The following is a 24548-nucleotide window of genomic DNA, read 5'->3' on the forward strand; positions in this document are numbered from 1 at the left end:
GTTTTTGTTGGTTACCTCTCTCCAGCCAGCTAGTGTTCTATTTTTATTTAAAATGGAGTATGGCTTGGGGCACTTGGGTGGCTCAGTTGGTTAGGCATCTGACTTTGGCTCAGGTCATGATCTCATGGCTCATGAGTTTGAGCCCCACCTCAGGCTCTGACAGCTCAGGGTCTGCTTTGGATTCTGTGTCTCCCTCTCTCCCTGCTCCTCCCCTGCTCATGCTCTGTCACTACCTCTCAAAAATAATTTTATTTAAAAATAAAATAAAATAAAAATAAAATGAAGCATGGCTTTTAAAAAATAATGAATGTAAAGTGTTTACTATACAATGGTTTACAGGAACGATCAAGATGTATTAAAAGAGCTAGTGGGAAGCAATTTCCAAAGGCCCCCAAAGCCAAAGTCTCTGGTGAGCCCTTTTTCTCCCATGTCTGCTGGGTCTTATGAAAGCAATCTTATGTTTAGTTCCATATTCCAGAAATTTCAGCACACAACCAAGCATGTTGCCACGTGTTCCCACTGCTGAGGAACTAGACTCATCCCTTCCGTGGCTGGCCCTCAGAACCCTGATCCCTCCTCCCTGCCTAAAACAGCCCTCCCCTCAAACTCTCTTACAATTTGAGACACACCATCTAACCTGCATCCTCTTCATCATCAATCTCACTGAGTCAAATCTCAGCCCAAAGTCCATCTGGGGGCCCCGTTAGCTGTTCCAGAGTGGAACCTTTATCTCGTGACTTCTCAGATGAGCAATCTAGAGGCTCACGTCTTGCCACGTACAGGGTGGACAAGGTGAACGGCACAGGGTAGGGACTCAGTGGATGCTGAATTAAATAGAAGCTTTACGATCTATTTCTTTATCACTTCATCACTGCTGTTCCTCATACTCTGCCACTGTTCTTTACGTAATGCTGATTTTTTTCCCCTAAATCTTAGACCAAGCATTGTGTGAGATCATCCAAATGGAAAATTCCAGAAGTTCTCACTGTCAAAATCACAGTCCCCTTTGTTCTCTTTCAAATCTTTTCTCTTTTAAACTTGTCCCTTCAAGATAAAACCACACAATCTGTGACTTTGGAAAAGTCACTGGATTCCCCTCAGCCTGTTTCCTTATCATGGGAATAACAATAATTACTCCTTTGAAAGGTTGCTGTGAAGATGAAATAAAATTATACGTGTGAAAGCTCTTAAGGCTTATACAAACCTTATCATAATCATTACCTTAAACTCAGATCACTACAATACTGATATTCAACATTAATAGCTACCTAAAACAGAACAGCGTCCCTGTTGGAGATTTAAAAGGTTATATTACTATATTTAGAGTTTAGCCATTTTCTCTTCCATATTTTTTTTCTTGTTTTCCCACAGCCCTCATTCCTTGATTCAGTGGCCTTCCCTTCCTCAGGGGGTGGGTGGGTAGGTCAGCCTGGTTTGGGGAATCCCTTGGCAGAAATGGGGGCCCTGGCTTCCCCCAGTGTAGACCTTGAGGAGAAGCCATACCAACACGGCATCTGGTGGTAGCACTACAATGTCTGAAAGAGAAGACCAGGCAGAGGGGCCGGTGAAGCCCTGGACATCCCAGGACAGTGTGGACAAGGCAGCCAGAAACCCCCCGGGCCGCAGAGGGATGTGAAAGGACTGAGCAGATGGCAAAAGAGCCCCAACAGTTTGCAAAAAGTGGATGCAATCAGCAAGGTAGCAGGGTCGGAGGCAGATGAAGCTTCGAGAAGGGAACTGCAGTGAGGAAAGAGGACGACTATGGAAGCCGGCCTCCAAAGATGTCACGGACCTGCACAGTCTGTCCCACACTGAATTTGGGTCAGCCCTGGCAGTCACTTTAACCAAGACAATAATGGCACACATAACACTGACAGTTCCAGGCCAAAGTCTTAAAAATTGGTAGCTTTTCCTTGTGCCCTGGTAGAAGCCAGCTGCTTTGTGAAGAGCCCAGGTCTTTCTGCTTGTGCAGACACACCACACAGACGAGTGCCAAGGGCGTAGGGCTGTCCCAGACCAGCAGGCTTACGGCTGTCAGGAGCAAACATGTAGCCTCACAAAGTCAGGTTTATTAACCCACTGATGAAACACACCACACCCGAGGGACCGTGGGACCACTCCCCAAAGGTAGAGTTAGCGTAGCATTGGGGGGAGGGATGGAGTTTAGGGGAAATATATATGAAGCTGAGTGCTTTGTTTTTGAATTGAAGAAATCATTTTATTAAATTGAGGTCACTGAGGAAACTCAGTGTCAGGTGACATTAGAAGCCAACCATTCTCATGCAAAGTATCTGCAGACTGCATATGCATTGTATGAGGGGGGATGAGAGGGCTCAAGGAGGAGGAGTGGGGTGCAGAAAGAGGACAAAAGATGGGGGTGCATGAGAGAGTTTCAGTCTGCCAACCCAGTCACACATTGGAACAATGGCGGTCTGCTAGGAGCTGGGCAATGGGAGTGCCCACGCGCCTGGCTGGCCTAGGAAGTGCTAATGAATTCAAAGCCACACACACCATTCCAATTCCTTCAATGGCTATCATTTTAGAAAATTGGGATGCCATCTCTCACAGGCATAAATTCACATACCACAAAATTCACCATTTAAGAATACATAAGTAAATGATTTTAGTATTGAATCAAAGGTTCAATTGGCTCAAAGCAAAGCGGGCTCTGTGTAAAGGCTTCCACAGGAGATCTGGACTGTGAAGCGGACCCTGAGGTCCTGGAACGCTATAAAGTTACAATAGATGGAGAAATCTGTGTCCAGGAACTGCATCTGCATTGCAAATCAAGGCTGTTTGGGCACGTCACGCTTACTGATAAAAATTCCTGACGACCTATGATTTTAGGGAGCAAAGTTTCTCATGAACAAGGAAGATGGAATGTAGGCATTTCCAGCTGCAGTGTGTCCTCGGCTAAAATATTGCCTTTTGTTAACTGTACATCTGGCGTTATCTCTGATTCCAGCTTGATGAATGGCTAGGCTGATTTTCACTTCATGGCCTGAATAATTTTTCCTCTCTCAGAGTAAAGAAGGCAACTCAGAACTTCCAGGCCAGTGGAGCCTCTAGCGGGCCCAGAGCCAGCGGCCACCTGATGGCAGCTGTGAGAGAGGCCCCAAGTGAGGTAAGGAGAATCAGCTGAGCCCCGCCAACCTGAAAAGATGGGAGAGAGAATCATGTCCTGGATTTAGCTGCTAAATTTGGGAATGGTTTGTTACCCATAGATTACTGAATGGGCCATGCTTGAAGCAGACCTCTCCCCTGATGGCAGGGAAGACCCCCCAACCCCCAGAGTGAGATCATCCTCAGGGAAGAAGGAAGCAGAGGAGAGGAGTGAATGGAAAGTAGATGAAGCACTTAGAGGAGCCTGAGTGTTACCCTCTGGCAAAAGAAGCTACCCCGAGGGGATGGAGGGTTGACTGGAAAGGGCTTGAGGGACCCCTGTGGCTTGCTGGACCTGCTATGCATCTTGACCTGGGAGTGGTTACCCAGATGCACATCTATGTAAGAATTCATCAAGCTGTACGCTTAAGGTAACAAGCAGAACTGGAGCTCAGGAGCTGATTTCTATAACAGACTAATAAAGAAAAGTTAACCAATTCTGTGAACTATATACCCGCCACAAACATACTATGTAAGTGAAAATAAGAGATAACGACAGACGCACGGAGTAAATAAATACTTATGTAGGAAAAAAGTACAAATTATGAATTTAAAGAGGAACAGGATTGTGAGTAGAGAATTTAAGAAGAGTATAGAATTACAAAATTGCTGGAATATTCACTCAGAATTCCTATTTTATGAATTAAATTAGAAGTGCACTTTACCTCTTCAAGGTCATGTCCCTGGAGATGGAAGGAAGCTCTGAAACCCTCTTTCACTAGTTCTCAAACTGGGCTGCACGTGGGGCTCACCTGGGGAGCTTAAAAAAAAAAAAAAAAAAGCACTGATTCCCAGGCCCCTAGAGTCTGATGTAATTGGGTTACAGTGCGGCCTGGGAGTCAAGATTTTTAAGATCCCCAGGTGATGTCCATGTGCTGCCAGGATTGAGAATCGCTGGTCAATTTCAACCACTCTTCACAAATGAGAACAGAGACCCAGTACTGACAAATGGCTTGCAAAATATCCATTAATTGGCCGAAGCCAATTTTCTCTGATGTGCCTTAATAGGAGGGAGCTGTGGCATGGATAATACCAAACTGAATAATCTAAAAATAATTTATTTGGTTTGGGAAAGCAGCACGTGACTTCCCGGCCACTGACTGGCCTGGCTAATTCAGTTTGGCTCAAATGAATGTGCCTTTTCCTGAGTTTACATTGACAGCCCAGGCCTGTGCTGAGGTGTGGAAGGAAGGCGGCCAAACTTAATACTGACCATGGGCGGTTCCCCAGATGTCCAAAGCACACAATAACTACACAGACGTGGGGACTTCTCTTTCTCACCAGAAGACTCCACAGAGGGACAGAGCTAGCTTTTTCCTGACCCTTTGTTCCGTGAGCAGTGGGGGCCGAGGCATGAAGAGGGAGCGAGGGGGAGGGGCTAACGGTTCTCAAGGAGCATTTTTGTGCCGGGTTTCTGGTGCCCATTCCTATCAACAGCGTCTGCTCCAGACAACTCTATGAGTTAGGCGTTCTATTATCGTCATTACAGAGATGAGGAAGCTGAGGCTCAGAGGCTGCACAACCACCAAAGCAGAGCCGGATGGAAACCAGGGCTTACTCTACTCCGTCCAAGAGGGACAGTCAAGGCCTGAAGCTGAAAAACAAGCTGCAGATGGACGCCTGGATTTTAAGCCCTGCTGAACAGACTCTGCCTCCCTACTTTTCAGCCCTCACGGTCTAAAGGCAGCAGCAGTAAAGAGATCTCTAGGAGTGCCTGTGGCCGCCAGGAGGAGCCAACCACGACCCCGGCTGCTGTTTGTCCGAACTCCATCACCTGAGCTGAGCCGAGCTCACATCTCTGAGGCATCGTGCTGCTCCCCTCCGAGGTCTGCGTGCAGTAGGATACGAAGGGGGCCCATTCCCGGGAGACATGGGACAGAAGCTTTGCCAAGTCTTCCTCAGGCCGCGGGGACGCTTCCACCCAATCTCCCTCCCTCCTCAGGGTGAGGTCTGCATGGCAGTCTGAGGGCTCTCAGCTTTTCCTGCTCCTTCCGTCTTCTCTCACACAGGTTCCCTGAGTAAAACCCTCGGAGTGTTCACTCCCACGCAGTGCCCCTCCCCACTGGCGCCCCCAGTCGTATTCACATCGCTGTGGGGGTGGGTGTGCGGGGGTCACCCTCTGTGACTCTTCTAGGACAACGTGGGCTGAGGTTCTGAAGGTGAAAACTAGAGAGGAACAAGTTTCTCAGTATATTTGCCCTTGTCATTGGTCTTAGGGCCATGAAGGAAGACAGCCTGGGCAGCAAATGGTTCGCTACCACCCCAACTAACCCAAATTCATTTGCCAAGAGTTACCTTTTACTGCAGGCGTCCGGGAGCACAAGCGCCATCTTGAAAAGGGTAGGGATTCTTTTCTGATTCCACATCCTGTGGGGAAGACACTCAAACCCTGCAGCCTCCGTAACTCCTTGTAGGGAGATTCCCTTGTCATCTTCTGCTCCTCCTGAAAGAAGCAAGCAGATAAACGATATGCGGATTCTAAAACACCTAGAAGGGATGGGGGGTGCTTGGGTGGCTGTCAGTTAAGCATTAGACTTCGGAGATTTCCCAGTTTGTGAGCTCAATCCCCACGTGGGGCTCCGTGCCGACAGCTCAGAGCCTGCAGCCTGCTCCAGATTCTCTGTCTCCTGCTTTCTCTACCCCTCCTCCGCTTATCCTCCCTCCGCCACCTCAAAAACAAATAAACATTAGAAAAGATTTAAAACACCCAGAAAAAATGTGGTGCATGTCCACAGTCACCAGTATCGGCATTATTCTGCAAGTACCAATCAATGCCACCAGATAAAAGGAAGGAAGAAGAGGTGTTTTAAAAGTTAAGTTTTTTAAAAGTTTTAGTTAACAGAGTGTAATATTAGTTTCAGGTGTACACTATAGTGATTCAACACGCCCGAACGTCACCTGGTGCGCATCACAAGTGTGGTCCTTAACCCCCACTACCTACTTCTCCCATCCCTCCCCCACGCCCCTTGGTTGCTTCTCTATGAAAGGAAGAAGAGGTTGAAGAGAATCCAATAAAGTATGGAATTAATACACATAATATGTAGATAATAGCTAAGTATAAATGTAGAAGAATTTATTTACAGTAACACAAAACAGATTAATGTCCAGCCACAAATTTAACAAAAATGGGACAGGGTTAATATGAAAAGTTTAAAACTTCACTGAGGGGGGCCCCTGGGTGGCTCAGTCGGTTAAGCCTCCGACTTTGGTTCAGGTCAGATCTCACGTTCGTGGGTTCGAGCTCCGCGTCAGGCTCTGTGCTGACAGCTAGCTCAGAGCCTGGAGCCTGCTTCCGGTTCTGTGTCTCCTTCTCTCTCTGCCCCTCCCCTCTCATGCTCTGTCTCTCTCTGTATCAAAAATAAATGAATAAACCATTAAAAAAAAAAAACTCCACTGAGGGACAGAAAAACACACTTTCAAAATATCAAAGCCACCTTATCATTAATAGAAACAATATTTTAAGATTCAATTCTCCAAATATCCTAAGAACTAGTATTTCAAAATATGCATTTAATGCCTTTCTGTATTAACCCTGTCATTTTGTTTTCTGTCATTCTGATTCTTTGACAGCGGGCTAGCTGACCCTGGAGGGACTGCCCCTCTCAGGTTAGCTATTTCTGAGAGAGAGCAAGTCAAATTCTCCTTTCATATGCAAACCAAGTGGTCTATCTAATACCCAACCACCTTCTTTATCACAGTCCTTACCCCACCCCCACCCCCACCCTCCTGCCCTAATCACTAGCAGGGTCACTGACCAGATCCCCAGAGGCTGCCCCTACACTCCAGAGCCCTGGGAAATTATTCAAACTGGCCAATCCTAAACCTGTTACTGTGCCTCACCGCATTCTTCCCAAGGAGATCACGATAAAGGCTTCAGCCCACTAGTGCCCTTTCTCTCTATGCCTGAGACCGACCTCGGCGTGTTCCCTTGAGGCCTGAGTGGTGCCGCATTCTCCTCTTAGGAATTGTAAGATACCTCTTTTCAAGACCGTTGTCTCCTGATCTGTTGGCCTTACTGAATCTTGAGTTTTTCTATTATTACACAGTATTTTAAAGCACACTCCAAGGACAATACCAGAATTTTTTGTGCTACAGAATATACAAAAACAATCAAGTGACGAGAACCATGGAAATTCTGGAAAATGAAAATGTAGATAGGGGGCTGAGGCGGGAGACAGAGTGGCTGGTGGAAGGTGGGAGGCAGAGACAGCACTGAGTGATGAAATGGTTAATGGGTGTAGTGGGTATAAATTTCAGTCTAAAGCACTCAAGTCTGAAAGAAATATTTATTTTTAGTAATTCAACTTAATTTTATCCTCCATTTTGCCAGGGTGGGAGTGAACTTCAGTCATGTCAGGGCCTCATGCCAACCCCCCCCCCAATACCCCAGTGTAGGGGCGGCTTTCTGACCCTTGGTGGCTCATCTATTCACCCCACATCCTCGCCTGAGGCTGCTGCAGCTTTGGGGATCTAACCCCCTCCTGGGTCACTTCCCCTGCAGGAAAATGTCGGTGAGGTTTGGATTGCTATATGCCATGTGGAAGTGGACTCTTCAGGGGTGAACTCAGAGGAGCATGCCAAACAGGAGCAAAAGGACACCGGCCCTGGAAGATGAGGGTGGGTGACATCTGGGTACCAGATACTAGGTTGAGTGGGTGGAGCGCAATGGGAATTAACCGTGAACATTCTGAGTAGTGACAGAGGCACACACAGCGTGCTGTAGGAGTGCTAGGAGGCAGAGCAGTTTCACAGAAGAGAGGTCTTTTGAGCTAGACCTCGAAGGATATAGCTGATTTCACATGGCAAAAATTGGTAGGCAGGCCACCAGGAACTGCAGTGCAAAACGAGCAAAACTCAGGCTAAGGTGAAAGCGGATCTGATTTCCTGAGCCCACCTTCTTCAGTGGAGGGAGGGAGGCAATTCCCAGGAACTTGCTGGGACCAGGGCCTGAGCCACGTGGCTGTTGATTAACCATTCCATAGATCATAGGTCATTCTAGTGACTGCTGGGTACAAAGTACAAAATTGTGGATGATGCCATCTCTGTGGATATTTCCAGGCCTGAGTCAAAAATTTAAGTGTTTCCTTCAAACTTTGAAACTGGAGATCCAGGGGTTTCTGGGTGTGCCTTTCTCCGCTCCCTAATTGGAGTAAACATACAAACGGATTTACCATAGGTTCACTGACTGGCTAGCCCCTCTCCTGGGAAAGAGCTTGGAGGGGACGGAAGATCCTACCAAAGTCCAGTGAAAACCACAGGTGTAGACAGCATTGCTTGTCAGATCTGAATCCAAGCAAGATATACTTTTATTTGCACCTTATCAATGGGAAGAATTCATAGGATCTTCAATATCCTTTGTCCGTGTTACTCCATTATTCACATTAGCAGCAGCAAATGCAACCAGAAAACACCAGATGCTCCAAAATTCTTTCTGTACACATTTCACTTTCCAACGCAGGTAGCAGAGTCCGTTTTATCAGGGTTTCTCAGTCATAATTCCCACCTGGAATGGAACTGGTTTCCAACTCTCCTAATGCGAATGAACTGCTATCCTTGTCACTGAATTCTCATTGGTTTCAGTCCCTGACCCCTCCACGTGGAAACGCACTGCTCCCTGCAGCCTAGTGACGTGTCTTGCAAATAGTAAAGGAACAAAAACATTTTTTGATTCCATATTTTCATTTTTCTTTGGTGTTCAAAAGTCCTACTATTTCTTTGTAACAGAGTTGAGACTTTTTTTTCCTAAGGAAAATACACTCACTTCACATGATAAGCTGAGCGACTTCAAAGGTGCATGTGTTTTAAAAAAAAGCCATAGAAAATATCCATTGGGGTATTTCCAACCATCATGATTTCTCATTCAACTGTTATTTAGTGAACCCCTGCAGAGCAGGTGGCTGTATAAAGAAGTAAAAACAGTGGTGCCTGGCTGGCTCCCTAGGAGAGCATGTGACTCTTGATCTCAGTCATGAGTTCAAGCCTCATGCTGGGTGTAGAGATTACTTAAATAAATTAACTTAAAAAAAAAAAGGTAAGTAACACATACCCCCTGATTTCCAGGGAATGACTTCTCTATTTGGGGAAGTAAGACCCATTTATTTAAAATGTAGAGCCACACTGCTAGGCAGGATGTAATTCCAGCTAGTGTCTCCTCTAAAGTCAAATATTCTTGAGACACGGTAGCGTCAGTGTGCCTTCTATATGCCAGGCATTGGGCTAGGAGTTTCAGGATAGCATTTTGAATTCCCAATCACATGAAGTATGAAAACTTTTAGAAAGAATATGAGTAGAGGAACTAACCCAAGAAGTCATTTCCCACCCTAGATTTAGTTTTCCTAAATCAAGAAAGTAACCTTTTAAAAAAATTTTTAATGTTTTTTTATTATTTATTTTTGAGGGAGAGAGAGAAAGACAGCATGAGCAGGGAAGGGCCAGAGAGAGAGAGGGAGACACAGAATCCGAAGGCAGGCTCTAGGCCCTGTGCTATCAGCACAGAGCCCGACACGAGGCTGGAACCCACGAACAGTGAGATCATGACCTGAGCCGAAGTCGGATGCTTAACCGACTGGGCCACCCAAGCGCCCCAAGAAAGTAACCTTAATCTTTGAAAGTTCAGTTTTTATGAGACACTTGAGTAGTCAACATACCAGGATCACGTAGGCGTGTTCATTATATCAACTAGGGGTGCAAAATGATGTATCAAGGCCAATTTGACTATCAACCAATAGATTCATCTTAGAGGGGCTTTGTCAATATCTTATCCTTCTAAGGGAAAATTCTTAGAAGAAAACTAATTTCAAGATTACTGTTACAAACTAAGCAGTCAATGGACAGCATCACCAAAGTGCTCCTGGACTAATCTGGTCTTCATGTGCTCAGGCTGACCTCTGCTGGATAGTCTACTAACATGTGAACATGTCTTCTTTTTCCCTTGAGCTAAATGTGGCCAGGGAACAAGCATTTTCCCCAAATGATACCTGGTATTTAGATTTATAGAGTTCAGCTCACGAATATTCATCAAACCTTCCACACTACTTCACAGCAAAATCTTGCACTGCACTTGGCTACGAGAGGCAACCGTCCAGTGAGCAGAGTAGGACCCTGATGAGGTTACACGAGCTACCCACTCTCAACACTCCTTTTGATGTTCTCCGTGCTTTTATGCAGTCCAGCCCCTCTACAGTGTGTAGGTCAGAAGTACATAAGCGTATCTACCACGTGGGCCCAATTTCAGGGGCTTGCTGGGTAAAACCACAGCTCCCTGCACATGTCTCCGAGACTGACATCTCAAAACTGGACTCCACTCTGCAGAAGTCACCTATGCTCCTAAGTAGCCAGTGGAGACAAGACTGATGTGTATGTTGCAAACCGGCTGAACTTTGAGATAGAGTCCTATACCCCAATTCATATAAAATTCTAGATCATAAGTGATAGTTTTCCATTTCTAATATCCTTGTAAAATAATGTCTGTTTCTGATAATAAAAATTATATAATAACTTTTATTTAAAAAGTTTGTAAAAGAGGGGTGCCTGGATGGTTCAATTGGTTAAGTCGCCAGCTTTGGCTCAGGTCATGATCTTGTGGTTTATGAGTTTGAGCCCCGCATCGGGCTCTGTGCTGACAGCTCAGAGCCTGGAACCTGCTTCAGATTCTGTGTCTCCTCTCTCTGACCTTCCCCTGCTTACTCTCTGTCTCTCAAAAAGAAACAAACATTAAAAAAATTTTTTTTTATTTTGTAAATGAAGTAAAAAAAAATAAAATAAAATAAAGGAAATAAAAATTGCCTATAACTCCATCAACATATTATGTTAACATTTTGGTTTATTTTGTGCCCATCTTTTTTTTTTCTTTTAAAAAAACTTTTTTTATGTTTATTTATTATTGAGACAGAAACAGAGCATGAGTTGGGGGAGTGTCAGAGAAAGAGGGAGACACAGAATCTGAAGCAGGCTCCAAGCTCTGAGCTGTCAGCACAGAGCTCGATGCGGGGTGAACCCATGAACTGCAAGATCATGACCTGAGCCGAAGCCGGATGCTTAACTGACTGAGCCACCTGGGCGCCCCCATCTTTTTTGTTTTCTGTGTATGTAGGACTCTGCAGGTACAGGTGTATCCGCTGACTGAGGTCCATCCATTTTGTAGCCTGTCTTTTCACTAGTATTATATTGTGATTATTCCTCCATTTATACTCATTTTTTTTTAGAAAGAGAGCAGGTCTGGGAGAGGCAGAAGGAGAAGGAGAAGGAATCTTAAGCAGGCTCCACACTGGGTAACACGGGACTTGATTCCATGACCATGAGACCATGACCTGAGCTGAAAGAAAAATTCAGATGTTTAACTGACTGAGCCACCCAGGCGCCTATACATACTCTTTACTACAATTTTTATTTTATGAGGTCAAGAGATCATAATATATGTGGCCAATGTCTTATTATTAAACATTGGCATTGTTCCTAAACAGTGCTGAATAGTCGTATGTATAAATATTTGACCAAATATCTTATTATTTCTTTAGGACATATTCTCTAAATAGGCTCCCTGAGTCAAAAGGTACGGCATATGAACATTTTTTAAAAATTTTATTTACTTATTTTGAGAGAGACAGAGACTGAGCAAGTGGGGAGGGGTAGAGAGGGAGAGAGAAAGAATTCCAAGCAGGCTCCATGCTGTCAGCCCAATGTGGAGCTCAAACTCATGAGACCATGAGATCATGACTTGAGCCAAAACCAAGAGTCAGATGCTTAATCAACTGAGCCACCCAAGGCTCAGTATGAAGATATTTAAGATTTCAGATACAAGCACTGCTAGAATTACTCTATGAAAATGTACCAACTTCATCCTCCACCACGACACAGCAGTGCTGATTTCATTTTTTCCTCACCACGACTGGGAATTATAATTTTGAAAGTGCTTTGCCAAGTGGATAGGCAAAAATAAGGGGCTTGCTGTCTAACTTGTATATTCACACTTATTCATGCTTGTTCACATTTATTCATACTCATTTTATGTATTTTTTCCGTCAGTTATACATTCATGCCCTTTGCTCATTTTTCTACTAGGTGTTAATATTTTTCTTATTTATAAGAGTTCTTTATATATTAAAAGACCATTAACTCTGTTGGTCTCAATGTGGTACACATAAACTAAGGTTGCTAATTTAAATATACCCTGAAATTATCAGTTCGGGTATGGCATGAACTCAGTAAGTTCTCTCCAGAAAAACAAAACAATACAAAACAAAACCCTAATTCATAAGGTTAGAACAAGCTGCATTAAAACTCTTTTTCTTCTTTCATCTGTAAATGGTTTATCTCAGTAGTAGAATACTGGTAACTTTTTCTGTTTTTAGTCAATTCCTTTACTATAAAATGTCATTTAGAAATGTTTTTTTATTTTTCTTTGTATAATAATTTTAATATTTTAGTAATTTTGCTGTGGAAAATAAAATTCCATCTTACAAGAAAGAAAACTCCTCAAGACCATTTCCAGACATCTTTACATATTAGAGCGCGTCAGCCAGTGAAAATCCTAGAAAAAGAAAAGACAACAAACATTGAGTGAAACAAGTAATTATCTCAAACTACCCTCCTTTGCTTGCTCTAAGCTCTAAAAGTCCCATTATAACCACATTTACCACAATGGCGGTAAATGAGGTTTGTTGTTGGTCTTGTGCTTTTCCCAAAAAGATGCTAAAAACTCAGTGAATCTTGCTGTCTTGTCCTACAAAACAACTATTAACAAGTAATCAGGGCACAAAAAACTAGAGTCTGAAAGGACCAGAAGCAGAGTCACAAGAAGAAAGAAGAGGGGAAGTTCCCAAATCTGAGAAGAAGCTGGGTAGGAAGAGCAGTGCAGAGACGCACAGCCTTCCCAGGACTCACCCCGTGGCACACACGTGGCCTGCACGGAGGTGACTGCAGAGATTAGGTCCTCTCTACAGTATAGCAGGAAGCAGCCAGTTTATACCGCAAATCAATGACAAATGGCAGATGGACACACAGACAATCAATGAAAGCAAACAGTTTGGAAACAATAGTTTGTGTGGAATTTACTGGAATGAGGGTAACTCACATCGAAGTGATAGATTTGAGAAATATAAGGATGATCCTTACGGATCCTTAAAGAAGAGGAGATAAGAACTTAAATTTCTCCAGCAATACTCCCAAAATTCATAGAGAATTCAGAGAAGAGATCATTAGAAGCAGATGATTAGAAACCTGAATTTACTAGCAGAGAGGGGACAATTCATTAGAGCTTTCCTGTGACTAGCGTGGTCTCAAGATTGTCTATTTTGTGTGTGTTCTGAATATATCTGTTAAATCCATCCAATCTAATGTGTCATTTAAGGCCAATGTTTCCTTATTGATTTTGTGTCTGGATGATCTATCCATTGATGTAAGTGGTATATTAAAGTCCCTACTATTTTTGCAGTGCTATTTCTCCCTTTAGGTCTGTTAATATTTGCTTTATATATTTAGGTGCTCCTACGTTTTGTGCATAAATATTCACAAATGTCATACCCTCTTGTTGGATTAACCCCTTTATTACTAGGTAGTGTCCCTCTTTGTCTCTTACTACAATGTTTGTTTTCAAGTCTGTCTGTCTGATACAAACATAGTTATCCCAGCTTTCTTTTGGTTTCCGTTTTTCTGAAATATCTTTTTCCATCCCTTCACTTTCAGACTGTGTCCTTACATCCGAGGTGAGTCCCCTGTAGACAGCATATAGGTGGGTCTGCTTTTCTTATCCATTCAGCTACTCTTTTGATTGGAGCATGTAGTCCATTTACATTTAAAGTATTTATAGATAAATATATACTTATTGTCATTTGGTCATTATTTTCTGGCTATTTTGTAGTTCTGTTCTGTTCCTTTCACCAAAGTCTCTGGTATCTCTTTTTATTGAACAGAATTTCAGTAGAATTTTATATATCTTATAGTTTCTAAATTAGTTAATTTACATTTCACTGGACATCTACTGGCCCATTGGTCTACTACCTTGTTCAAAACATAAAAAGATCTCACAGCATATACATGTATAAAGAACCAAGACAGAAACTTCTTGGAAAAATGATCTGCTCTGAAAACAGTGACTGACACATACATACAGTGCATACACTGTGTAAGCAGGGAAGATGGGTATATAAGAGAGGACAGGTGGCAGGACCAGGATCAGAGCACAAAATGAAGTATGAGAAGCAACTTAATCTGAGATGGGATAGGACGAGGCTACATACCTTATCATTTATTTTACTGCTGTCATCTACACTGTGGTTTTGCTAGAGAGGCCAAAGTAACCGATTTTGAATGTAACTGCACAAATCTCCCTATTACGGTCTCATCCTCCCATTCTGCCTCCCACTCCCATTCTGCCTTTCAACCACTCCAGCCTTCTTTCAATTCCACAGACCTGCCATGATCCTTGCTGCCGCAGAGCCTTTGCACATCTCTTCCCTAGCCTCTCTGTTTGAGACTGTCCCTACTTATCTTTTGGATCCCAGCATAAGCATCAATCAGTTCCTCTGAGAAACCTTCTCCAGTGACCCCAATACAAATCAGATTCGTTGGTAGTTTATTTGTTCAGAACTGGGTGCTTTTCCTTCTGAGCAATTGCCTCACTCTGTTGTGGTGCATGTAGCTGTGAGATGATGAGGCTGTCCCCTCTCCGCTGCCAGACTGTCAGCCCCTTAGGTGAGGCCATGCTATTCTTTGCAAGTAACACAACCTAACACATATCTCAACAAATATTTATTGAAAAAACACAAGAGAGTGCCAAATTCAGAAATGGTTTAGAAAAAAACAGAGTGTTCTATTTGGTAGTACTTCGAGGGAGAGGACAGGAGATGCATTTCTGATTTCTGCCTAGCAGCTGAGTTTACCTGGGGCTTCCGCGTGGCTTGCGGCTCGATCATGATATTGATAAGAGAAGGTTTAGTTGTGTCTGCCAAGCTCTCGCTCAGTGATTTCCGGAGCTCCTCTGGTGTTTGTACGAAATACCCTTTGCCTCCAAACGCAGTCATAACCTGCTCATAATGTGAGTTTGGCAAAAGACAGGCTGGAGGGGCCCTAAAAAAGTTGTAAGTCAACAGAAAAGAAGGTCATTCTCTGAAATAATCTGTGGAAAAACTTAAGCTGAACTGAAAGGCATACATTTATGTCTAACACTTAAATAGAGACACTAGTTATTTTTAAATTTCCATATGTTTTTTACTGTCTGTACAGCAATGTCCAATAGGACTTTTTGTGATGACAGAAATGTTTTGTATTTCTATCTGTACCATCCACTATAATAGCCACTAGCGACCAATTGCTGTGAGAACTTGAAATGTGACTAAACTAGAACTGATTTTAAAATTTAATTTAAATGGCCACACATGGCTAGTAGCTACTATACTGAACAGTGCAGTCTACACCATCAGCTACCATGAATCCAAAAGAAAAGGAAGAAAAAAGGAATGGTTACTGCAAAACACCAAATAACAACAAAATGAGAAATGGAGTCGGTGAGGCATAAGCAAACATCCTCACGTCCCACTCCACCCCCGGGCTGACTCCCACACGGCTGGCTGCAATACCGTCACAGTTTGACTCTGCCATAAGATAATCAGGAAGAAGCTAAGCAGTAAAAAGAAGGAAGATCTCTGGATCATAAATAATGTGTTACCATCCATTTCCTCCGCGGTGTAGGAGGAATAGAAGGACTGGAAGCATTCTGCAACAAGCTCTTTCGTTAACAAAGGTTCGACATCGATCTTAATTGTCTGAGTCTTTAGTGGCTCCCTGATCATAAATTATTTGTTGAAGCACCCGATCATGGGCAGTTGTACACAGAGGAGCCATGCAGACAGGGTTCCTGGCCTTTAGGGAGGCTGACAATATACATCAGCAATACTCACACCACAGAAGCACATATAATACAGCAGACTTTGTAAGGAGAGATTCAAATAGATGAGAGAAAATAAATACACATTGATCTGGGTTACTTACACGGCAGTAGCATCTCCAGATTTTAACATTTCCTCCCAACTATCCGCATCAAAACCTTGGTAAATTCCATTATTATTCACCACTAGAAGTATGATGGGCAAGTTGTACCTAAAATTGAAAGCAAAATATAAAGGAAATCATTCTTCGTTCTAAAGCACTTTATCTTCAGGCTGAAACTTTAACTTAAAAATGGATGGGTTTTTTGAAATAAGCTTTTTTGTAATATTAGCATAAGACTAAAAATTAAATATTTGTTACCCAATAAGGAACATCAAATCATTAATGGAAACATGGAGTCAGAAAACGTGTAAGAACACCAGGTTCTAGCATTATGCATCTATGGACCTCATTGAGCTTTTCTGAATTTAGGTTTTCATAGCTCTAGGTGTTAAGAATGACACCTTCCACCTTCCATATCGAATACCCTCTGCGGCACCGCTTCTAGGTGGTGCCCAGAGTGCTATTTGACAAGTGTCTGTCTATTTACTGAACTCCTCATAGACAAGCAGCACTTGCTAGACGCTGTGGGGAGCATACGGTGACTAGCATACATTCTCTTCTCTCAAGTCACTTCACTCCAAATTACAAAAGTATTATATGGGGGCCCTTGGGTGGCTCGGTTAGTTGAGCATCTGACTTCGGCTCAGGTCATGATCTCACAGTTCGTGGGTTAAAGCCCCGAGTCAGGCTCTGTGCTGACAGCTCAGAGCCTAAAGCCTGCTTCAGATTCTGTTTCCCTCTCTCTCTCTGCCCCTCCCCCACTCTCACTCTGTGTGTCTCTCTCTCTGTCTCTCAAAAATAAAAATAAAACATTGAAAAATTTTTAAAAGGCATTGTATAATAAATAGAAAAAAAGAGTATTTGATAACATGCTAAGCAGTATTGTAAAGACAAAAGAAAAGGATGATTGAACTTTACTAATGACTGACAAAAGAACATGGGCTTTCTTTTGTACACACATAATTTCTGAGACCAGGTGTAGACACAAAACCGCGCTGCACACCGTGATGTAACAGGACTGTGGTACCCACATCTGCTCCATGCTCAACGGGAACCATGACTCTCTAGAAGGCTGGCTTTCCCATAAATCACCTTTTTGGTGTTTATCACTTGGTTTGTCAATATAGACATTCTAACAAGTACATATTTTCCATCTGATCTTGAACGTGTTGTATACCAAAGCTTCGAAAGCCCCCAAAACATGATTTACAAAAGGTCTAATAAGAGTCCTGGTTAAGAATAAAGAATGACTTTACTACAGTTTAAATAATTAGGGAGGAAAAAGTCCCCATCCGTCTATAGCAGATCTATGGCTCACGATTTTCTCCCTAGAAACAATGCTCACAGTCTGAGCAGCTCACATTCAGTGAGCCATCGTCTGGAGCTTTACCTAGATTACCTCATTCGGTCCTCACAACGGTCCTCTACGGTAGGAACTATCACTTACTATTCCCCTCCCTGTCTTAGAGGAGACTGGAGCTCAGTGAAATAGGTTACTTAACCCACGTCAGCTGGCTCCGTGTGGTCAAGCCAGCATTTAAGTCCAGAGCAGGGACCCAGAGGCTGTGCTCTTAACCACAGAGCTCTGCTGTCTCCTGGCCAAAACAAGCTTTTCTCAGACCAGAGCGTTGCACCGGCATCCCAAAACCCCTCCTCACAGTCCTGCGGGCTTGGGGCATGCAGGATAGGGTCACGGGCATACTGTCCTGGCCGAGAAGGACCCTGCGGCTGTTGTACACTGCATTCTCAGGACAGAGCACAGCACTGTGCGCCGGGCCTCTGGCACATGGTGAGCACTGGGAAGCGTTAGGCAAGTGTGTCTTTATGTGTAATGCTTTATCTTTTGGAGAAAGAAATGAATGCTGTTTTACCTACAGATGGTTTCCACTTCCATGCCAGAAAACCCAAATGCACTGTCTCCTTCCACACAGATGACCCGCTGCCCTGGGCTTCTATCTTTAGCCATTACAGCAGCTGCAATGGCAAAGCCCAAACCAACTCCCATTGTTCCAAAAGTACCAGCATCAAGCCTGTTGGGGAAAGAAAGCTAAAATGAAACCCTCTGGAGCATGTTGCACATGGTGGGTGGGCACAAATCTACTCATATTCACGTGTAAAATAAAGAACAATAAAAACATTCTTTGTCTTTAATATAAAGTTTTAATTTTTTTACTTATTTTTTAATGTTTATTTATTTTTGAGACAGAGAGAGACAGAGTGCAAACAAGGGAGGGGCAGAGAGAGGGAGACACAGAATCTGAAGCAGACTCCAGGCTCTGAGCTGTTAGCACAGAGTCCGACACAGGGCTCTGCATCCGAACCCACGAACTGTGAGATCATGACCTGAGCTGAAGTCAGATGCTTAATCGACTGAGCCACCCAGGCGCCCCTAAAGTTTTTAGACTGTGAGGAACCGACTAGTCAAGGATAGGCAGTATAAGAAAAAGAAGTCTCTTGTGATGGCTTGGAAGACTGTGAACACTAAGTATAGAAATTATCACATGACCTCAAAGACATATCAAGCACAAAACTCTACCAAATCTCACCTAAGAATACTTTCATGAAACATGTCCTTATACACTGAACATGTTTTATGAACCAGCATTACTGTAATTTCAGATTTAACACATTATACTTTCTTTTCTGGAAGGCTTACCTGTGACGAGGAAGGTAGTTTTGAAGCACAGTGCGTCCAATGTCCATAGTATTTGCTCCTTCACTTACCACAAAACAGTCTCTGGGTAGTTGTTCTTGAACATGATAGAACACGGTGTAGTAATTCATAGGCAGGGATTTCTGGGAAGCTAATTCCTAAGGTATTTGAGGGAAATATAATCAAATTAGGTTGAGATACAGTGAAAAATTAGCAATGTCAATAGGCTACTACCAAACTCATTTGGAAACAGGCAACTATCAGGTACCAGGTTCCCAAACGGCGCTCTGAGAAGCTGATGGATCTGGGAACAGTCCTGTGGGATGTGCTACGAAAAATGGGACTGACAGCCCCCATCCGGGACAAGATCAAGTAAGCCAGGAAGTATCTTTCCTCCCGGAGACCACAGTGCACATTAGCATTCTAAAGTCAGACAAGTCTACAGTAAAGATAGCTGGAAACACTGGGTTAAACAAAACTAAAGTCTTATTTGAGCATTTTTAAGAATACACTGCCTTAGAAAAAGTAAAAATTTTATTCTAGGATATTTTAATCGGAAATATGCCCTTAAGTTTAAAATAAAAATGAAGTCAGGATTTTAGAAAATCTGAAAATCTGGTTCTTCTCCTTGTGCACTGGAGAGTAAGGGGATATGCTTCACCCGCTAACGAGCCTTCGAGTGGAGCACAGCGAGTGCCTGTCTAGCCACAGGCCTTGTAGAGCGGACAGAAAGCCACGCGGGGCTTTAGCGACAACAGTCCCATGGGCTTCTGGCATCGCCTCTTCCGCTGTGCTGTGTTGGCCTGTTGGGGATTACACCTCAGACACATGAGGCACCCCCCTATCCTGCGCCAGAGAAGAGAGGCAAGCTCCTCCCATTTTTAAACTAGTATGATACCTAGGGAAAAGAAGGGATTAATCATGACGCCATTCAGGAAAGTAGAACTGAGACTGTCTCTTGATAGAAACAGCCACTGATTAAAATTCCAATATATCACAGAGTTATGTATAGTTAACTCTGCGATTTTTGATAATGTGAATTTATTCCAAGACGTCTGACTTATAAGGGAACAAGATGAGCACAACGCAAATTTCACGTTGCTCATGCAGGGTTCCATCAGCAATACACACTCCATGAACACAGAAAACTGCACCTAGCTGACCCAAAGTGCATAGGAATATACAAAACATCCGAAAAAATCAGGAACAACCTTCTCACAATCAAAGAAAAAGAATTCTACCTATATACGAAGACTCTAAACAGAAAATTGCCACGTCCCAACAGAAGTGGCTCATGTCACTCCTAGTAGGGATGGTCTGGTGGCTTCACACTTTACTAGAGGTTCCAAAACCTTTAGATATCAGGCAAAGCCATGAAGGCTGATGAGGAAGTCACAAAATAATTTCCCGTGGTGATACAAAAGTTAATTTTACAAGGCTATAAATGGTCTCACAAAAAAAGAAAAAGAAAGAAAGAGAAAAAAGAAAAAGAAAAGAAATGTGAGGTGATGGATGTGTTCATGAACTAGATGGGGGCAGTGCTTCCACAGTGTATATGCATTATCAAATCATCATGATATACCTTACAATTTTATGTGTCAATTATCTTACAATTTTATGTGTCAATTATACCTCAATAAAGCTGACATTTTTTTAAAAAGGCTGTACATTAGAATAAATTTTTAATTATGATGAAACGCTTCTCTATTAGACATGCATGCCTTGAAGGACTTATATCTTAAGGGTAGAAAAACATGCCCCAGAATTTAAGATTTCAAAAGATCTCTTAATTGTGATTTGGTGCCAAGGCCAAACTGAGGACAGTGAGCCTACCCATTCATATGGGCTCTTAAACTTTCTGTCCAATGTCAGACCAGCCTATGATGTCTTACTCAAAAGTTGAGACCCTCCCAATGCCCACTTCCACAAGAGACTTCAGGTCTTTTACAAGGAAAAGTACTATATTTATTGAAATATGTAAGTCTTAGTCATTTAACATGTGTAGAATTTTTATTAGGTTCCTATCTTAATTTTCAGAGTTTTTGAGAGCTGTGCCCATGAGCCCCATGGTTTTTACTCCATGACTTTCCATAGCGTGTTGATTTTAGGAATGCATAGGTCATGTTATGATAGAGTTACGGGAACCATGAGCCTAAATGTTCCTGAACTTCTGGGAGTCTCCTATTACCTTGGATGCAGCTTCATTGCTCTTCATTTTTTCTCTCAGAGTTTTCCACCAGCTGTTCTCTGGAGGATACTGCCATGGTGTTTTATCAAATTGTTCTAAAAGCTAAAAAAAAACCACAGACTTTTTATTTTTTGAAAATATGCTTACATCATATTAACACAACAACATCTTGTTAAAGATGATACTGCTATGCTATCCTGCCCTTATCACTCATACTGTTTGAACTCTAGGCAGCTAACAACTCGTAGAAAATAAAAAGGCAACGTTTGTTTGGGTCCGTGTAGACTTCTGCCAAATGTTGGGATTTTCCCAGAACACAAGGGAAATGCTACTTTACGTCAAAGGCAGGGGCTTTTATGTCCTCCTCAGCTTTTGGCACTAGAAAGAAAGTCACCACCACCATAGAATCCTTGTTGGAAGGATCAGAGCCTCAAATATCCAGGGACTTCCAAATTATAGACCAAATGTTCCAGGATGTTCTAATATGTGATTGGGGATTGCTTCCTAAAATTGTGTAGTTTTTGTATTAAAACAATACCAATTTTTATCCAATATCAAGTGAAAGATGTCACTATACTTTATCTCCTGTTACAGTGAACTGTATAAATTACACACAAATAATAAGAATCTCCACAAGTCACTGAGTACCATTTGAAGAGTATAAAAATCTCTTTATTGCCTAATGAAATACTATTTTTCCAGTACATTAACACATTCCTTGGCTGTAAGTTCTGTTCCTTTGGAAGCTGTATTATAATTTTTCAGACAGCTGAATCCTATTTAGTATAACCCTGTTTGCCTACTGAATGCCTTTAAGTCCTCAATTGCCTTCCAAAATGATTAACTTACTAACATAAAAATGATTTATATATAAGGAGTTGGATTTACTGAATTCCAAAGTTCTTTTTAAGACTAGTTTTCCATCATAAATTTTGCTTAGAATAGATATTAATAAGCCTGTCACCAAGTGGATCAAGGCTGAGACATTTTTAAGAACAGATTATTCCTTATACATATACATTAAAACCTAGGTAAAAGCTCTTACCTGTTTAGTGACAGCATTTATATCTCCTAACAAAGTCACAGCAGGCTTTACATTATTCCCCAATTCTTCTGCACAGATATCAACCTAAAAGAGATAAAGCTTAAGAACAAGCGATGCTTATTCTTAAAAATCTTTAAGAAGTTAAGTAATACTGGGGTGCCTGGGTGTCTCAGGCGGTTAAGCCAACTTCAGCTCAGGTCATGATCTTGTGGTTCATGAGTTTGAGCCCTGCTTTAGGCTCTGTGCTGACAGCAAAGAGCCTGGAGCCACTTTGAGTTTTGTGTCTCCCTCTCTTTCTGCCCCTCCCCTGCTCACGCTGCTTCTCTCTCTCTCTCTCAAAAATAAACAAACATTAAAACAATTTTCTTAATAAAATAAAAAAGAAGTTAATTAATACTGAATAAATGAACTGTGTATATGTAACAAATGAAAAAGATGATTTGATATCCAAGATATTTCTTAATAAAAGTAAAAATCCATAGAACTGTAAGTATCACAGCAATATCAGATATTTTAATATCTACTCTGTATACTTGAATATTGTCCTATTATACTCATAGGAATGCATCTGAGTTGATCAATTATAGTTTTGAATCTCATCAATAATAAGGTTCTGTTTAAAAAATTTTTTAAATTTGTTTATCTATGAAGGAGAGAGAGACGGAGTGTGAGCAGGGGACTGGCAGAGAGAGAGGGAGACACAGAATCTGAAGCAGGATCCAGGCTCTGAGCTGTCAGCACAGAGCCTGACACAGGGCTTGAACCCATGGACTGTGAGATCATGACCTGAGCTGAAGTCGGACACAACACCACTGAGCCACCCAGGCGCCCCAGGTTCTCTTCAGTCACACTGTAGTTCCTACTTAGAGCAGCTCTCAAATGTGAGCGATCAGAATCACCTGGTGGCCTTGTTAAACCACAGACTGAGTCCACTTCAGAGTTTCTGACCGCAGCAGATCTGAGTGGGGCCCCAAAATGTGTTTTCTAACGGGTTTCCCAGGTGATGGTGCCGCTGCTGGTCCAGGGACCACATTTTGAGAACTACTACTCCCTAGGGTATGGCATGATTCCTTCCCATTTACCCAGAAGCTCCATTTCTGACCGGCCATGGGCAAGTGAAAATAGCTGAGCAAGGAGTTGTAATTCAGCCACCCCAAAGGGGATGCACTGTATTCTGTACTCAAGAGGGATAATCAAGACGTGGCAGCATCTTCCAAGGAAACCCCAGTCTTGCTTATTTGCAGTGCTAGGTCTCCCATTGCCCCAGGGGGAAGGGGACTAGGAGAAGTCGACTCCTTAAGAAGTAAACAAGGAGAATAGCAATGGCAGCTGGGCCATCAAACCCCATACACAGTCTCTGGAGGGCAAACAGGTTCACGCTGTACTATACAGGCAGTACTTTCCACACCAATAAGGAAACTGGCTTGGAAGGAGGATCACAATGATACATGACCCTTCAGGAGGAGGTCAGTGCATATTCCACTCTGTTCAGTGACAGGTAAAAGCATTTCGAGATTCCTAGTCAAAGGGTTTGAAAGATTTGGCATCTTGGAGTGCCTGGCTAGCTCAGTCAGTGGAGCGTGTGACTCTTGATCTTGGGGTTGTGGGCTCAAACCCCATGTTGTGTGTAGCGATAACTTAAAAAAATCTTAAAGAGAAAGATTTAGCATCTAAAAGGACAACTTAATCTCTAGCAATGTTGAATGTTTTGTTCTAATCTACCATTCTACTTAAACCCCTTTTGTCTGTCTTTAAATATACTTGAACTATGAAGAAGAGGCAAATTATGCTTTCCAAGTTATTTAAAACTTGGTTTTGAAAGGTTTTCTGATTAGAAGTAAAGTGGCACATTATGTTTCATAGGCGTGAAAAGGCAGCCTACTTTGGTACCTATAATTATGTCAGACAATACAAACCTACAAAAGCCAGGAAGAAAGCAGAGCTGGTAATAGCTGGGGACAATAAGTCATAGATAGCTCTGGTTTTAAATCTCTCCACTCTGAGTACCTGGATAAACTTCACGTCTGGCTGGTATCTTGGAGGCAGTCCAAAATGCAAAATCCAATTTAATCGGGCACCAAATAACACAATTACATCGGCAAATTGCAAAGCCCTATTAAAAACAAAAATTTGTTTAATATAAAAAGTATATCTATATTTCTTATTTGAATTATTCTAAAATTACTTTCTAGACATTTTGATAAGTTCAAATAATTTGGAGCTTATTTTATTTTAGTTTTCAGAATCAGCTTCTAAGGTAAATCTGATCTTTCAAAACCAAAATAATTTATGAAGCCATTCTATTTAAATAGTAATCTAAAAGCTAACATAGATTATAATATATATTATATATAATAGTTATATTTATTATAAGACTATACCTATTTCATTGTTTATTACTTTTATCATTAGAAAAATTATTACAAGTCCACTGTAGATGATGTGGAAAACAGAAAAAGCATAAAGAAAAAAACCCCTAACACAGTAATACTACCGATTTGAAAACTATTATT

General features: G+C 42.3%; 2 protein-coding genes across 6 annotated transcripts in view; both read right to left on the reverse strand.

Annotated features, from left to right (window-relative positions):
* The window catches only part of COLQ (collagen like tail subunit of asymmetric acetylcholinesterase), a 77551-nt gene extending 71952 nt beyond the window's left edge, over positions 1 to 5599 (reverse strand). The window contains exon 1 of the mRNA XM_029940323.1: positions 5458 to 5599. Coding sequence (XP_029796183.1) covers positions 5458 to 5593 — 136 coding nt within the window. The 5' untranslated portion in view covers positions 5594 to 5599. The remainder of the gene's footprint in view (positions 1 to 5457) is intronic.
* A 5838-nt stretch (positions 5600 to 11437) lies between these two features.
* The window catches only part of HACL1 (2-hydroxyacyl-CoA lyase 1), a 38253-nt gene continuing 25142 nt past the window's right edge, over positions 11438 to 24548 (reverse strand). For 3 of the 5 annotated variants that reach the window (XM_029940317.1, XM_029940321.1, XM_029940320.1), the window contains 8 exons: positions 24043 to 24148; positions 22036 to 22119; positions 20991 to 21092; positions 18806 to 18960; positions 18021 to 18179; positions 16150 to 16257; positions 15042 to 15228; positions 11854 to 12691 (listed from right to left, as the gene is read on the reverse strand). In XM_029940317.1, coding sequence (XP_029796177.1) covers positions 12659 to 12691; positions 15042 to 15228; positions 16150 to 16257; positions 18021 to 18179; positions 18806 to 18960; positions 20991 to 21092; positions 22036 to 22119; positions 24043 to 24148 — 934 coding nt within the window. In that variant the 3' untranslated portion in view covers positions 11854 to 12658. Of the gene's footprint in view, positions 11477 to 11853; positions 12692 to 15041; positions 15229 to 16149; positions 16258 to 18020; positions 18180 to 18805; positions 18961 to 20990; positions 21093 to 22035; positions 22120 to 24042; positions 24149 to 24548 lie in introns of those variants that run through there. The other 2 variants (XM_029940318.1, XM_029940319.1) reach the window with 2 other exon arrangements.

This window comes from Suricata suricatta, chromosome 5 (genome assembly GCF_006229205.1).
Source record: "Suricata suricatta isolate VVHF042 chromosome 5, meerkat_22Aug2017_6uvM2_HiC, whole genome shotgun sequence".
Classification (NCBI taxonomy): Eukaryota; Metazoa; Chordata; class Mammalia; order Carnivora; family Herpestidae; genus Suricata; species Suricata suricatta.